Genomic DNA, 15,488 nt, shown 5'->3' on the forward strand with positions numbered 1-15,488 from the left:
TGGGGATACCGATCCGCTTTGGAAACATTCCGCCGAAAGCGTTGCATTCTGCTGGCGTTGCATAAGCTGGCGTGTGGCGGCGGAGAGGGATTTTGCATCGCTTGCCTTATTTTTCCGACACCTGGCCGGTGAGGAGCGCGGATCGTGGGATTGCAATCTGCTGATGCAATGCAATTCTCGGCCTATTCAGTCCGTTATGTGAAAACATCGGGCGTGATCCGGGCCGGGGTGCTTTCATGTGGATGAGTTTATTCCCTGAAACACGGTTCACGGTGTTGCGTATGGATGGCGCATAATCGGTGAACCGTCAATGCCACGCGTTGATCAACGATCAATCGCGATGCGCTCTCATTTATTAGTTTGTTGGTGGCTGGTGTTCCTGGCTCCTCCGTCAGACGTAAGGTATGCAATTCCGAAACCCATTCAATCATCGTGGTCCGTAGCATTTTACTTTGTTACTGGCCACTATTCGTTTGCACATCGAACCAGAAAGGCCGGCCCGCGCCTTCTGTGAGAGGAGCCGCAAATGAAAGCAACTTAGCATCGTAAATAATAAACTAGTACGGAGTGTGCTCCGGTAAGTTGAATCAGCGATGAAAAAGCGTGTTCCATCGATCCGAATTCATGAACTTTATTGCAGTTTAGATTCCTTCTCGCCAATTTATCGTCGTATAATGTGATTATTGAAATCACATACGTGCGGCAGCCACATTTACGAGGACCGAGCGAGCGAGTTCGAGTTTTTCAATACTTGAATGGCTATCAAATAAAATGAAATCGTGGTTCGTTGCAGCTTGTTGATTTTTCGTTGCCGTCCGACTTGAACGAATTCGGCACTCGTTCGGAGCGCGTGAACGTGACCGGAACTGCATGAATTGCAGTTTATGGCAGTTCAGGCCGGCGAGCAGGGAAGGGTAAAGTTTCGAAGAATTTAACACTTCCGTGTGACAAAGTCCACACCGATTCGCCCGATGGTCTGGACGCGTTCGCCCTAAAGCCAGTCTGCTGCCGAACGTCGGCCAGACGCTTCAAACGGCGGCAAATAATGGTCCTAGCGATTGTGTGGCAAATGTCACGAAATCCTTCGCGTGCGCACGAGTGAAAGCCGGAAAGTCGAAGCGCCCTAGTGGCGCACATCCTGGCACATCCATTTCAGAAATTATGGATGTTTAACATCACCGTCCTCGTCGTCGTCGTCGTCGTAGTCGTACGTTGCTCTCGCCGACGGATGGCTTTGAGACTCAAAAGCGTGAAAATGGCAAATTTTCATTATCCGTGCGCGTGCAGGCGGCGTGCATGCCGGCGGCGGCGGCCCCCGGAGGTGGTGGAGCTTCATTACCGAAGGCTTACCCGTTTGACGGCCGGCACCGGCCGGTTCCGAGCCGGTCGTCGAGTGCCGTTCGAGGATTGTTTCGAATTAATTATCACGAGTGAAGCACTTGGGTGTGTGCTCAGCGAGCTTACGGAATACGGTGTTCAAATCTTTGGTGCTCCAACTTAGATTATCTGGACTAAGAAATGTGCCGAGGCTTGACAGGTTTGCCACTGTTTCGAGAGGGAGAGTTATAAAATATTTCGTTTCATCTCTTAAATTGAACTTCAGTCAGTTGCGTTGAACAATCGAAATGTAGCCGAATGCTGCACATAATGGAGGCGCATGGTGCGTCGTGGGACAAAATCGATATTCCTTTTAATAAGTTGTTAAACTGTTTTTCTCTCCGGCACGCGTAATTCTTAATTATTCAAGCTCGATTGCTTTCGATTTCCAGCAATCGGGCTCTAGGGCTCAAAGTGACGGAATCGGGCGAAACCGAAGACGGGCTAATTGTCACCTCACCAAGCTCATCATAAAATCCAGCCCAATCTCCGCCCAACCGGAACACATTGTCACTTTTATGTTGGCTCAAGCGTCTTCCGTCGGCACACGATGCTTTAGGCCAAGGTTCCCGGAAGAAGGGAAGTCATCGCAAAGATCGTTCAGGGTCATTCACATTAAAGAGTTTCTGGTCGATTTCGTGGCACGCCTGGCAGCATAAGGGTAATCGTGCTAGTGACGCGGCCGGAAGGACCCGCGTGAGTGCCCATGCGCCTAGGAAGCGGTATCGTTCGGAACCGCAGGGGCCGACGGCGGGGGTTGCGGAACCATCAAACGGGAGAGCTTAGGTTTTCTTTTTCGCTCGCTTAAAGTGAAAACTTCTCAAGCCCTAATTGAATTCCGAAACCCGGGCCCCGGACCCGGACCCGGGCGGTGAAAAGTGGAAAAGTTTTGCAACGTTCGCGTCGGCATCAAGTTTGCCAAAACCCCCGAAACGGTCCGTTGGCCAGCCTCTCTGGGCGGCGAGGTCGACGACGATAACGACGGTTGCGGTCCGGCTAAATTAATCGGAAAAAGGTGGTTTGGCCACCGAAAATGAGGGTCCAAACGTGTCGGGCTGCTTTGGCGGCGGGTGTGTCCGCTTTGATCATTCGGTCAGGGTTGAAGTATTTTTTCCACCGACGCAGCATGAGGGGAGTGGACTGAAAATGGATCGGAATCCGTCGGAATCCGTGGTCGCTGTCGGGAGGCGTACTCATCGTGATTTGAAACGTGCCCGATTCTTGAAGGACGAAAGTAAGGAAGAGCTGCCAGGCGAGTGCCTATCAGAGGTTGTTTCAATTGATACGTACACTTACGGCGCTTAGTTTAAACCCTCCGGAGGGTTCTTTAACTCTGAACACCGCGCCAAGGGTGCTTAAAGCTAGCCCAAGGCCCCCAAAGGCTGCCGAGTGGCACTAGCCTTTCTTGGCCTGAGAAATGCTGCCATTGTTCCTGCCGACCCACACGTACCCCGAGCGCCCCCTGCTATCGCCGGGGCTAAAAGAACACTTTCGCTTAATTGATTGTAATTTGCAGAAACATTGCCAGAACGTGGCCGCTCTCCGTCGCTCGTCGTCGGGTAGTCGTGCTCTTGAAGTCGTGCCGCCGTTTACAACGCCCGCGGCGCTAGAGTGTGCAGTTGATGCCGGCTTGTTCGAACGGATTGTTTCCTTTCCTACGACGGGTGTCTTTGCGGGCGCCAAGCCCGCAGGAAGCTTGAAGGAGGCTTGAAGAAAGTGCGCCACTTGACGCCGTTAAATGAAAGCCAAACCAAACACGCGGCACCGCGGCACCGACACGTAAACAGCTGCCGAACTAATTCAGCGCGGGTCGCAGGGAGCACCGTCGTCGTCGTCGTCCTCGTCGTCATAATGCGTAGCTGTGTGACACTGGGGCACACGTGAAAAATGGCCCACGGACCCACGGGCTGCAGTTTTCTTGCCGGTGTCGCTGCGGTGCAGTAACGATGCTAACAAAGTTTCTCGTTATTTATAAGCATTTTATTAAACACCAGACCCCCGGGGGAGCGATTGCCGAGGACGACGACGACGACGATATAGGTTGGCCAGTGCACACGGTTGACTTTGGGGCGAACATGTGTTGCCTTTGGATTGAGTTGCCTACGGTGGCCCCGGCTGCAGTTGCCGGGGCGGTGCTGCAGTCGAGAATAAATTGTACCATCAGCACGATGGTTGTCGCCTAAGCCGGTGCAAAGCTTCACCAGCATCCAGCCCGGGGATGGCGATGACGGCCAGCTGGTTAGCAAGATCGGGTGCATGAGTGCCACTCGTTCGTGGTGCCGAGAGACATCCGGCAACAGGAACGGGCCGGGCTTGGGAGAAGTTTAGCTGCTTCTCTTGTAACGGTTTTAGTGTTGGATTCATTTATTGCGTACTTTACTAGTCAACGGTCCTCGGGGGGACCCTTAGTTCAGGCTTTCAGGGGCGTACTTTTTGACATTCCAATTCAAGGACAAGGAGCATAATGTGTAACCGGATTTATCGCCACTTCGAGAGATTGCCTCGTCTAGCCAATACATCGCTCACGGAGATGAAAGAACTTCAATCTCTCATGTACCGTAACCATAGAGACACTCTGGTGACCACTCTCTGTTTAAGACGTAGCGGCCCATGAACCTAGTGTAAAGAGTATTCGCACCACCGTACCGTACTGACCGTATGTGTAGAGATCTCTGTTCTCCGTCAGTCCGGCCAGACCGAATCGAATCGTCCGAGGCGAACCTGGGCTGCCACTGGGTGTGTGTGCTTCCGGTTTAACGGGTACTTACCGGTGGGAATAGTTGCAGCAGTCCGAGCACGAAAATTGCCATCGCCATCGAGGTGGCGGAGCAGAATTGCATTTTCAGGAAGGTCACACAGCACCGGCGCTGGTACAGGATCGGCAGCATGACGGCGAACGCGGCACAGGACTGCAGGAAACAGCAACCGCAGCTGACGACGACGAAGATGGGTCGCGTGGGCACTTTCGGGACCGACGGCTGCAAGAACGGATGAAACGTAAATAAGCGCGATGGCCAGGGGAAATGAACTCGGGAAATTGGTTCGGGAGGGACACTTTATTCGATAGTTTGCTATCGACGGCAATCCTAATGTGCCAACGGCGGTGTGTTGGCTTTTTTATGCAACGTCGCCCCGCACCGGAAGCAGTTTGAGGAAGATCGATTGAACTTTTAATTACCATCGAAGCCCGTTTTGAATTGTATCGATGTTACACCACATCTGGCTTAATTTACAGACAATTATCGTGTTAAATTTATGTTACGCTAAACATCGGACCGATAATTTAGCCCAATGCTTCCGGGCAGCAGGAGAAAACCCCGGGCGAAAAGGTTCTGATCGTTCCAAAGTAATTAAAAATAAGGTAATCGTTTAGTGCCGTCCGCTTTCCATATCCTACCTACATCTCGGGAGCTTGATTGAGTGTTATTAATTTTGAATACGCAAACGATGCCGTCACCGCGGTCGGCTTGGCCTGGCCAAAGTCAAGCCACGGCCTGGAGAACAGCTTCCAGCCTGGTGAAGGATTATAATAGTTCGCTTCGTGTGTGGCATCCAGAAGGGAGGGTTTATGGAAATTACTCACCGTGTAAGGACCCCAGTTTGAGGGGGAAATTAATTTTAAGCTTTTTAGTGATTAATAGGGAATTCATTATAACTTGCTCGACACCTCGCGACCTCCGGACGGAAGGTGTGCAAGTTTACGGCAGCCGGGGGTCGGTTGGCTGGTTGGCTTGTGGCCATTATCAAGCCGCGGGCTAAGCTCGTGGCATTATCATCACAGTCCCTAATCGACGCTCGTATGGCAATGTAGCAAATTGTTTATTATATACGTGCCAATCGAACATCGCTCCACAGGGAGCTCGTTCGTCACTGGGTGGTGTTGGAATGCCCGAGATATCGAATTTTGTTGCCGGACCAAACAGCACAATCGATCCGGGAGCCGCACTCGGTGGCGGGCACCATCGCGGCAGCCATAACCTTATCATTTTATATCACATAAAAACCAACATAAAACGGAAATAAACACCGAATTCCGGGGAGCGTGTATCGTTTTCGACCCGCGCCGTGGTTGGCAGTAGCGCGCATCCTGCGGCCCCGGCATCCGAATCTCCGGTTTCGGTTTTAAGCGCGGTTAGAAATCGCTGGCACTCGTCGAACAAATCTGCGACTTTCAATAAGAAAGCGCTCGAATCGAAAATTTTATAGCTCGCAACATAAATTTTTGCCCACTGCCGTTGGTCCCCGGCGCGGCGCGGATCGGAACCGGCCTGGCTGTCATCGTAAAACTGGACGACGACGACGAGGAGAATTCAAAAATCCCGATTCTCAGCATTCCGACGCCCGACATCGACAAGTGCTCCGGCGGGGACCTTTCTGTCGCCAACGACACTGCAGTGGCTGCGGCAAGGAAGGTGGCAGATGGTGGCATGGGCATTAAACAAACTTTGTAACATCGTCCCAACGTTCGCGGCTGCCAACGAGCAGCACGACGGCGACGGCGACGACGTGACGAAGCTCTCGGTGACAAAGAACGGACGTTTGCTGGATGTGCACCAATCGAAACGAACGGCGGCCATCGGCCGGGGAACGGATTGACGAGGAGCCCGGGCCCGAGAAATATCGATGGTGTCTGTGGTCGCCCGTGGCTCCGTCGTGGGTCGTTGGCATTTTTGCCGTCGCCATCGGCCAGGGGGCAAGATCGAAGCGAAGCCACTAACATAAAGTTATGATGGCCGAATGCGTACGGTACGACCGGGAAATGATTTAAAGTTTTTCGCCCTTAAGCAGGACACTGCTTTCCTTGCCAGTTGCCGGCCAGCTTTATTTGCGGTTGGGGCTGCAGTGGCAGGATATTGTAAAATTTATCTGGCTGAAACAGAATTGCTGAGTGAATGGTGATTTTTTTAAAATAAAAACTTTATACACCTCATACGCCCAAACAAAAATGGGAATCTTCCCGGAAACGATGATTTAGATCTTCCGCCTGCTGGCTGAGCGTCATCGAAAGTGGCAACATTACGTCGGGGGAAGCTTTTCCGCCGTCAGCCATCAGACGGCGACCCCGGGGCCGGTGTCTTACGGGCTTCCGGTCCACAGTAATCCCTTCGCCGCCGGGGGCGTACTGAACTGGAAGCGGCGAACGAATATCCGCAAACAAATCCGCAGCCGACCAAAAGTGAGAGATCGCACACGCCCGTCGGAGTTCCGGCCGTAGCCGGGCATTCGGTCGGGCATAATGAACCCTGCCATTTGAATCTATTTTTACGTCTATTACAACTTCCGACGTAAATCTGGGCCCCCGCAACTAAGCACCAATTCGGCTTTCTAGCGCCTCGGACGGAACCAGGAAGCTGCGTACGACTCCCAAGTGCTGCCAGTTCCAGGTTCCGGTGGGTGGTAGGCTGAAAAGACCAACACACAGTCGGCAGGGGGGCGGCAGATTGTCACGATTTTTATCTCCCAACAAAGGCGCTCCAACATTCTTTCGACGCACACCCGGTGTGCCTCGAGGGTGTGCGGTTCCGGTTCGCATCCGGTGCTCGGGTGGGCAGGCGGTGCTGTTTAGATCTACGCTTTTGGCTCTACAGTTTCGAGTGGGACCGACGAAAAATGTGTTCCGAGTGGTGCCTTTAGTATCATTAAACTGAATTAAATGAGAATTTATCGTTTTCCAGTGAATTATTTCCATTAACATCGGAGTGCTGCCCGGCGGCGGGCCCCGTATGCGGTGGGGGCTTACCCTGGATGGGTGGATCCGGTTCCGGTGCTGCGGATGAATTGTTTTACCATTGTGTGTGTGTGTGTGTGTGCGGCATACGGTCCGGAAACACACGAGAGAGAGTTCCGGACGTTCCGCGCGGCACAGATTGGCGGAGGCTTAGAGGCGACCGCAAAGCGCAGTCGAGGGCCGACGACGCCGGGTTGCAGCTGGTTTGTGACGTGGAAATGTAGGAAATTTAATCAGCTGGTGGAGGTTTTTTCCCGGTCCGAGGCAGATCGTAACCACGAATGTGTTGAGGTGGCTGTGGCTTGAGCTGTGTGCGAGCTGCGAACGGGTTAGAGTGCCTCAGGAATTCGGGCTGTTTGATTGAATTTAATTTTCCCAAAAACGGCAACCGGAAGGAATGTTCGTTTCCCTGTCAGCGTGCGTACCGAGTGCGAGAGCTTCAAATGAACCGGTTCCCTCGAACGGTTGGAGCGTCGTAATTAAATAAATATAATTCGTTTTCCAAAAATTATACTCTCCACTGCGTCGTCGGTCGGTGCGTCGTACCGGTCCGACTTCTCAACCACATCTCACGCTACGCTCGGAACGCAACCGTTGAGTGCGGTTTCTGTGGCGCAACATCTGGGGCCAACGAGTGCGCAGTGCACTCGACATCAAACCCATAACATCCCGATTTTTGGTGGTGCACCGTGGAGGGGAGTGATTTACGGGCGGCCGAACCGAAGCTCAAGACGGCCGCATCGAAGAGTGCCCCGCACGGACGAGGACGGTACTTGACGTGACCGCACACACGTCAGCAAAACCTCGGCGGGCCCGTCGGAAGTTTGAGTTCAAGATGGTTCAACAATTTGCTCCCGAAAGCGTCCTCGAAAAAAGCTCCACATCTCGGGAGCTCGCCGTTGACCACCCCCCGGGGGAGCTGGAAGCATTGGGTGACGGGGTGTGGGGGGTTGGAAGAAAATTGTACTTACGTTGTAGTTCTTCTTCGCCAGCAGCACCACGAACGTGCCCGATAATGGGCAGATGCAGCGCGTAATGTTCTCCAGCAGGTTCTCGGTGATGCAGAGATCGGTGCGCCACGTTGGCTCGAACGTTGCCTTGGCATCGTAGCTGTAAGAAGACAGGGTGGCCACCCCCCGGCCAGGGGGAAATGAAGCCAAAAATTAATGTGAAGTACTCGAAGAAGGAAACGAGCCCCGAACGGGAACTGCCGAATGGGAGCTCCGTGACCGACCGACACCGAGAGCCAACCGACGAGTCAAGACGACGATCATCTAAATTGATTGTACTGTTGGGCTATGGATTCTTGATGTGAACTCAGATTGGAACTCCGGGGCTCCGGGACGGCCCAGGACACGGCCCCATCGCTCAGTGAAGCCAAAAGTATCGCCAGCGGCGGTGGCAATTCCGGAGCATTGTCTAGCCATAAGACGGTCGGCGTGTGCTCTTTCGGTTCCGGTCTCTTCGGTTTGCCAATGAGTGTTCTTGGAAGAATTCTTGCTCCGTCTTTACGCTTTGTTGAATAATTACGCCACGCCGGTGCTTATTAGTGCTCGAAGGATGGCTCACACAAGCTGGAACCCATCTCGTGTTTTACTTCAAAAGTTCTGCGCAAAGGGAATTAGTTCTTCCATGGGTGGAATATGGTTAACCAATTTGGCAAAAATGAACCAAAACTCGTGATGCCGATCGGCACTTTCGAGTGCATTTGCGGAAAGCTTACGCAGAAACCTTCACCGAATGCCAATCAGATTTTCCACCATCCTTTTTAGAAGAGTTAATCTCTTATCGTTCTCAAAGTTGGTGCGTAGTTTTCGGAGTCGAAAGCGAATGATGCATTTCAAGAAAAGTTAAAGGACTTACCCAGCACAATGGCTACTTGGATCGGATCGGTTTGTGGGTTGGCTTGTTTTCGTTCGTCTCGTGTTCCCATCATTACTGGGTGGACTTTGAGCATGCTTCTTTTCGATCAAAGAAGCCTGTGCCAGGCGCTCGCATGTGGCAGCAGCATGCCGTGCGAAAAATGTTTACCATGTCTAACGTCACCAGCAGAACGCGTCCTTTTTTCGGGGCGCTTTCATTGGGTTTATTGGCTTTAAAGCACGCGCCAAAATTACCGGCACACTCCGGGTGTATTGCGGATCGAAATAAGCAACCAGAACAGCAGAACAGAGTGTGAAATGTGAGCCAACTGTGAGCTGAAATTAGTTCCTCAATCATTCGCTCGGTGTGTGTTTTATTAATTAATCTTCCACCGAAGCAACGACTGGCAAGCCCAATCGGAGCGTAAGGCCCACTGATTGAGGAAGGTGCTTATGGCTCTATTGATTTCTGGGCGGGTGCCGCTTTCATCTTAAAGCAATTGCCTGGAACACGCGGGACGGCCTCGGTCCGTGGCTTACTTACCCGCACAGCGGAATCCATTCGCTGGTGGGCGAATGTTCGTGCTGGAAGATGATTTCCACGTGAGCCGCCTCCAGCGGTACGTGCAGCGGTTGGTTCGCCTCGCTGCCGGTCCGGTTCGCGTAGTACAGCCAGCTGGAGATGATTTTCGACGCCGGAATGTAGTCGATGTCCGTGCCGAAGCTGCGGTGGCGGAAAACGGGACCGGAAACGGAAGACAATGCGGTATCAAATGGAATGTTGCTGGGCCGAAGGGACGTCATGCTGCGCCCGAACACGGACAACGATGATGATGATGATGGGGTTGTCCGCGCGGGACAAAATTTCATTTTCATAAGACCACGTGTGGCGTCGGGTGCACAAAAAAGCCATACAGCGAATTCTTCCACAACTTCCGATACGGCGGAGGCTCGGCAAACATCCAGCCACGCGGGTTCACCGACATGTTTTCACGCTTCAACAGCAGCGTCAGGACCCCGCCTCAGATTGACGGAATAATTAACGATTGCATATGCCAACCGACCCTACAAAAAACAAATAAACATCCGATCGATCCGGACGATCGAGTTTGCGGTACAGGCTGCATGCCAATCGGATGCCAACCGGATGGCCGAAACATTGTGGTGAACAGGGAACTTCCGAGCCCAAGCCCGAGTTTTGAGGTATGCAAATGTGTGTGATGCTGGCCCACGCTGGGACACGTCTTACCTGTTTTTGGCGAAGTAAAATCGGGGCAGGAAGCTGGTGAGATTTTTGTACGATATGACCGTCACCAGGACGGTCCCGTTCGCCACGATCTCCTGCAGCGAACCGGAACGGTCCATTTCCATGTACAGCTGGTCCGAGTAGAGCTGATCGCTGCGCGGGGAGAAGCATGAAAACAGAAGGCATATTTTGGTTCTTTTTAGAAAAACGCCTCACTGCACCGTTCCGATTTACTGGCGACTCAGTGTGGTAGCTTTTCATTGACGCCATTCGGGCATGGAAATGGAGTGATCGTAACGGAATGGAAATGCAAAAAAAAACAAATGGAGAGCGCTCCGCATGGAACTTCATGATAGGAAAAGGATGAGAAGAAATTGAAAACTTTGCCACGAAATTGGCAATTAACGAAGGGAATGTAGAAACTGCGGCCACCGGGACGTCATGAATGTGACATCGGTACGGTACGCGATGTAATAACACAAACCGATAGCGCACGCCAAAGGCTAACAGATGAGAAATGGGTGTACGGTCAACAAATGGATAGCGAAATCAATAAATGATGATGAACTCTACGCTGAACCGGTCCGGTTCGGTAAATAATGTACAGCTTCCGGCGGCAGTGACGTACCCGTAAATTTGCAAATTAAACGGCAGCCCTTTGACCGTCTCCGTGTAGAGATAGAACGAGTTGAGCTGGTGGGTCGCGGTTCCGCCCGACGTCGGGTGCTTGCCGGATTGCCCGGCTAGGCCAGGCTGACCGGCGGGCAGGGCCGAGGACGACGAGGATGAGATCGGGGCCGCCATCGTCGTCTCGTGGTTGAGGGCGGCCGCCTGCACCAGCTCCTGCAGCTGCTTGATTTGCTGTGGGTTCACGGAAAATACGGAGTTCACGGTGAGTGAGACAAAAAGTGGCCGAAAAAGTGCTCGAATCATCGTCGAATTGTCGGACCGTCCCCGGCGGGGGCCTTTGCGGAAGCGAAAATTTGTGCAAATTTGCCAATTGAATGAAACCGCCCGTTCCGCTCCGCTTTGCCTACCGCCAATACTCCCCCCGAGCGTTCACGTGCTGTAAATGGTGGCAGAACCGAACCGTTCGTCTCCGGTCACAGATTCACGCAACGGAACGGGCGGGGGGGTGTGCAATGGAGCGTGCGAAATTTTGGGGAAAAGTTCGGCGAAGGTCGGTGGTTGGTGGGCCAAGGATTCGGTTCGATAGACTCTAATGATTGATGTTATCGGCTGGGAAGCCGTGCCGTGCCGGCCGTGATCAATAAGCGAGCGGTTCTAATTGGACGATTTATTCCCGCCGGCCGGACGGAGTTTTCCGATGGAAATCAAATTTCCATTCATCGCGGCAAGGGGTGGGGTGGTCTGTCCGTACCTGTTGACTGTTGAGGGACACCTTGTTCTGCATGATGAGGTCGACGATGCGCAGGATGATGTCCGACGCGATTTCCTGCTCGTGGCGCGTTCCGGTCGTCTCGATGTAGCTAAACACCTGACGAGAGAGAGAGCGGAAAGCGTGGTGCGGAACGGACCCGCGGAAGCGAGCCCGGTCCGAGGTGGATTAAAAAAATCATTAAATTCGTTCGAAGCGCGTTCGACGCGCAATTAGAGGGATACGCCGGATATGTTGTGCGGTGTGTGTTCGGGAATCGATTGAATTATGCGACTCGGCCTCGCGACGTGTTGTGCAAACACCATCCAAGCATCGTATCACTAATGAGCGAAAACATCAAAGTGTTACGACGCTGGCGGACGGACGGTTATGTCGGCAGCCTAATTGGGGCGATCATCGAAACGTTGTTTGCAGTTCTAGATCTACAATATATCAATGAGCCAACTTTAGACAGAAGGTAATCCAATCCCTATTCACGGTAATCTGCTTTAAATTTGTTTATCGCATCGTGTCCACTTATCAACGTGCTTCCACTACTCCAGCGAAAAACGTAAACCGGAATATTTTTATCTGCCAAACAAGTCCGCACAGGACATACGATGTTCGGGCGCTCGGCGGCAGCGGCGAAAACATGGCACAATCGCCCGGTAAATGGAATTCTGCTGAAGTACAGAGCACCAGAGCCAAGTTTGCTAAGGAGCCACTCGACGGATGTAACGGCCCGAGCCCGACGGGTGCTCCGGTTCGGAGAAAGCACAGCCGAGGCCCAGGCACAACACAATTAAATTTTCTTATAAATAATTCACCCACCATAAAACTTGTGAATATTTCAGCCGCGTTTTTCGACTGTCGGACGGTTGGTTTTGTGTTTCGCCGCCGCCGCCGCCATCTTCGGGCTAATCTTTCTGCTACGCCAACGGATCCGGAGGTTCTTCAAAGGCCCGTCGGGGAGTAGTACACCCGGGGAAGCAGAACAAACAATGCACGATTGTGGCCATTGCCAAAGTGCAACAGTTGCTTGGTGCGGACCTTCGGTGGCCCAACCGTTGTTTGCTTTGGGGAAATAACAATCGGGCCCAAAACCCAGCAATTACTGGGAACCCGAAGGGACCAAAATTAGAATCGCCACGCAAAACACTAGCCGCGTACCGGATGTTACCGGTCGGTCGGTCGTCGGTTTTGCTGCCTTCTGCATAAATGAGCGCATATTAGTTACGATATTTAATTATTCCACCTTTTTGTGCATTGAAAAACTAGCCACCGAATGTCACCGGCATTACACCGGGTTCTCCGGCGTGCCTGTCAAGATGGCGTGTTATGTGTTTTGCTTTGGAAGAAACATTGTAAGTTTAGCGCAAAAAAAGCGTCCCAGTGTGGGCATTCTTTCAAAAACCCTGGCCCCGTGGCAAGTTCGTTAGCGGCAGAGAATTATGTGGTGTCACAGCCGGAGTGGAATGTTTTTACTGTCACGCTTCCGGTGGCGGCGAGCGGCATTCACCGGCCTCGGCTCCCTCGGGAATTCGGCCACACTCGGGAAGAAGGGCTGGTCAAAGGGTTATACAAATAAACTACCACTGAGCAGCAGAAGACACCAACAAACCAAAGGCTTCGGAAAGCTCCGGAAAGCCCACAGAACCCCAAAACCTCTGCGCTCCGGAATCCGGAGTTTTCGGTGGCCGGGGGTCAGCGCGGTCCTGCACTGCCGCCCAGGCCAGAAGTTAAAATGTGTTTCGCGTAGTTTTTTCCGCTCCCCTCGCCGGCTTACCTCGTAGAGCAGCCCCAGCAGGAAGCCACCTTCGCCGGGCAGCAGCGTCCGGTGGTGGCTCGTTGCGTATTTCAGGCACGACTGCAGCACACTCGAACCGTTGGTTTTCTGCAGCCCGTAGGTTAGGCCTCGGAACTGGTGCCGGGTTGTGTTGTGGCCACACGGCACGGGATGAAGTGTTGCAGTTGGCGTTTCGTCGGCGGTTCGTTGAAAAGAAAAGTGGTTCAAAAGTAGAAACACCGTCAGCGGAGCGGATACGAAAGGGGTTACAGTTATTTTGGAGGGTAAAATTCGTACATTTTAAGGGTCTGCTGCTGCAATGAAAAGCCCTCTCCCTAACGTGGAACAAAAAATTTGTATAAACACACCACTGTCGATGTTGGGAAAAATGCTAGGTACCTTCGCTGGAGAGCTTGGACCGCTGTGTGGGGCCCAAGATGAAAGACGTACTTGAAGCGTTCCAACGGACCAGAGTTATGAAGTGGGAAATGGGAATAAAAACTGCGCTCCGTTCGCAGCGAGAGAATGCGAGTATGCATTTTCCCAATACGTTACCGATCACGTGCTCGAACCGTGCGCTTCCGTTTGAAGGACGCACATTCAACCGATGCGCCCACCAAACATCGCGCAATGGTGCGGAAAAGCTGCCGCTTTGCTGCCGCAGCCAGCCGGGAAAAAGGTCCACTCGCCTCGCATCACGCGGCGGTCCGCTGATAGTGCGCCCTTTCCTGACAGCTAATTACGAATATTACGCCGCGCACACGTTGCACAGTGTGCGATGTGCAGCGAGGACCTACGCCGCCGCCGCCGCGCGATAAGTTATGCGACCGGGTACCGTCGGTGCATGTGGATGGGCTTATGTTTTGATGTAACCATGCTGTTTGCACGTTTTGTGGCCGGAATCGGAACTTCATAATGCGGTTTGCAGCGTTTGCCGGACAGCGTTTGATTTACGATACAGGGCGAACTTGCGCACCGATAAGCGACCGTTCATTAGCCGCATGCCGCCGTGTATTTATGGAACGTAAACTGCATAAATGCACTGCGATTGCACAATATTATCAGCCGATACTTCATTCTGATCTGCACAAAAAAAGGGTTGTAAAAGAAAATTAAGTCCCAGGACCATATCACTCAACGGAGCGTCGTAAATTCTGGAACGCCACGCATAAATACAACCTCGAAATGGATAGCCCTTTTCTTTGGTAGACCAAAAAATAAACAAACTAAAAAAAGCGACCGATAATAAAGAAGCAGTTTCACGTCGTGGCCGCCACCGAGCCGGTCGCCGGTCGTTCGACGACAGAACAAATAACTTTCCGTGCCGGAGGCAGCAAGGACTACGCTCTGCCGGTGGCAGGCGAGCCGGCCCATCATGCCGCCATCATGAGGATGAGTGGCACATAACCGGCCATCTCGTCAGCATCAGCAGTTCCTATCAGCGGCACCGGTGACGGTTTTGGGCGACGTCGAAATCGATGCGCCCGTACGACGGAAGCAAGTTCGAGGCCTACTTTTTTCTCACGCCCTAAACCCGACAACTTGTGCCATTTAGCTCCTTCGACGACGATGAGTGTGTTGTCGGTAAACTGTCACCACACACACACACACCACGGTCGGCTGGGCGCGCGCGGCAAAAAAAGTTGGTCTCGATCGATTTGTTTTTCGGGTTCGGCTTTTTTCTTCACTCGCCGTTTTCACCCTTCGATTTTACGGGGGGGGGGGTCTCGAAAATATGATAATGACATTGAGGGGACACGCTGGGAGCTGTCAGGATGCCGGTCGGATTAGGGCTTTCGCCGTTTACTTTTGACCGACCCGTGGCCGTGAATTGGAATCGATGACACCGCAGAACGGACCTTTCGGAATGGGAGGTATTGGCTTTTTTTTGCTGCGGAAAGAAGAACACATTTTCACGCACGGAGCAAAAAGAGGTTGAGTTATTGGAAATAAGTTTTCCAGAACGTCAGACGAAAAGAAACCAAAATATTTCACCACAAAAGCTTGCGCTGGGCGCCAACCGTGCTAACCAACTTGCTACATTCTTCGAATTTGGGCCATGAAAAAACATCGCCGACCATAATGATGTTGCTAGAAACCGGCAGACCGCG

General features: G+C 52.5%; 1 protein-coding gene across 1 annotated transcript in view; it reads right to left on the reverse strand.

Moving 5' to 3' along the window:
• LOC128270812 (uncharacterized) overlaps nt 1-15,488 on the reverse strand; it is an 89,642-nt gene that overhangs the window by 16,030 nt on the left and 58,124 nt on the right. The window contains 7 exon segments of the mRNA XM_053008233.1: nt 4,146-4,355; nt 8,077-8,215; nt 9,512-9,691; nt 10,217-10,366; nt 10,842-11,074; nt 11,595-11,711; nt 13,378-13,512. Coding sequence (XP_052864193.1) covers nt 4,146-4,355; nt 8,077-8,215; nt 9,512-9,691; nt 10,217-10,366; nt 10,842-11,074; nt 11,595-11,711; nt 13,378-13,512 — 1,164 coding nt within the window.

The sequence above is a fragment of the Anopheles cruzii genome, chromosome 3 (genome assembly GCF_943734635.1).
Source record: "Anopheles cruzii chromosome 3, idAnoCruzAS_RS32_06, whole genome shotgun sequence".
Lineage (NCBI taxonomy): Eukaryota > Metazoa > Arthropoda > Insecta > Diptera > Culicidae > Anopheles > Anopheles cruzii.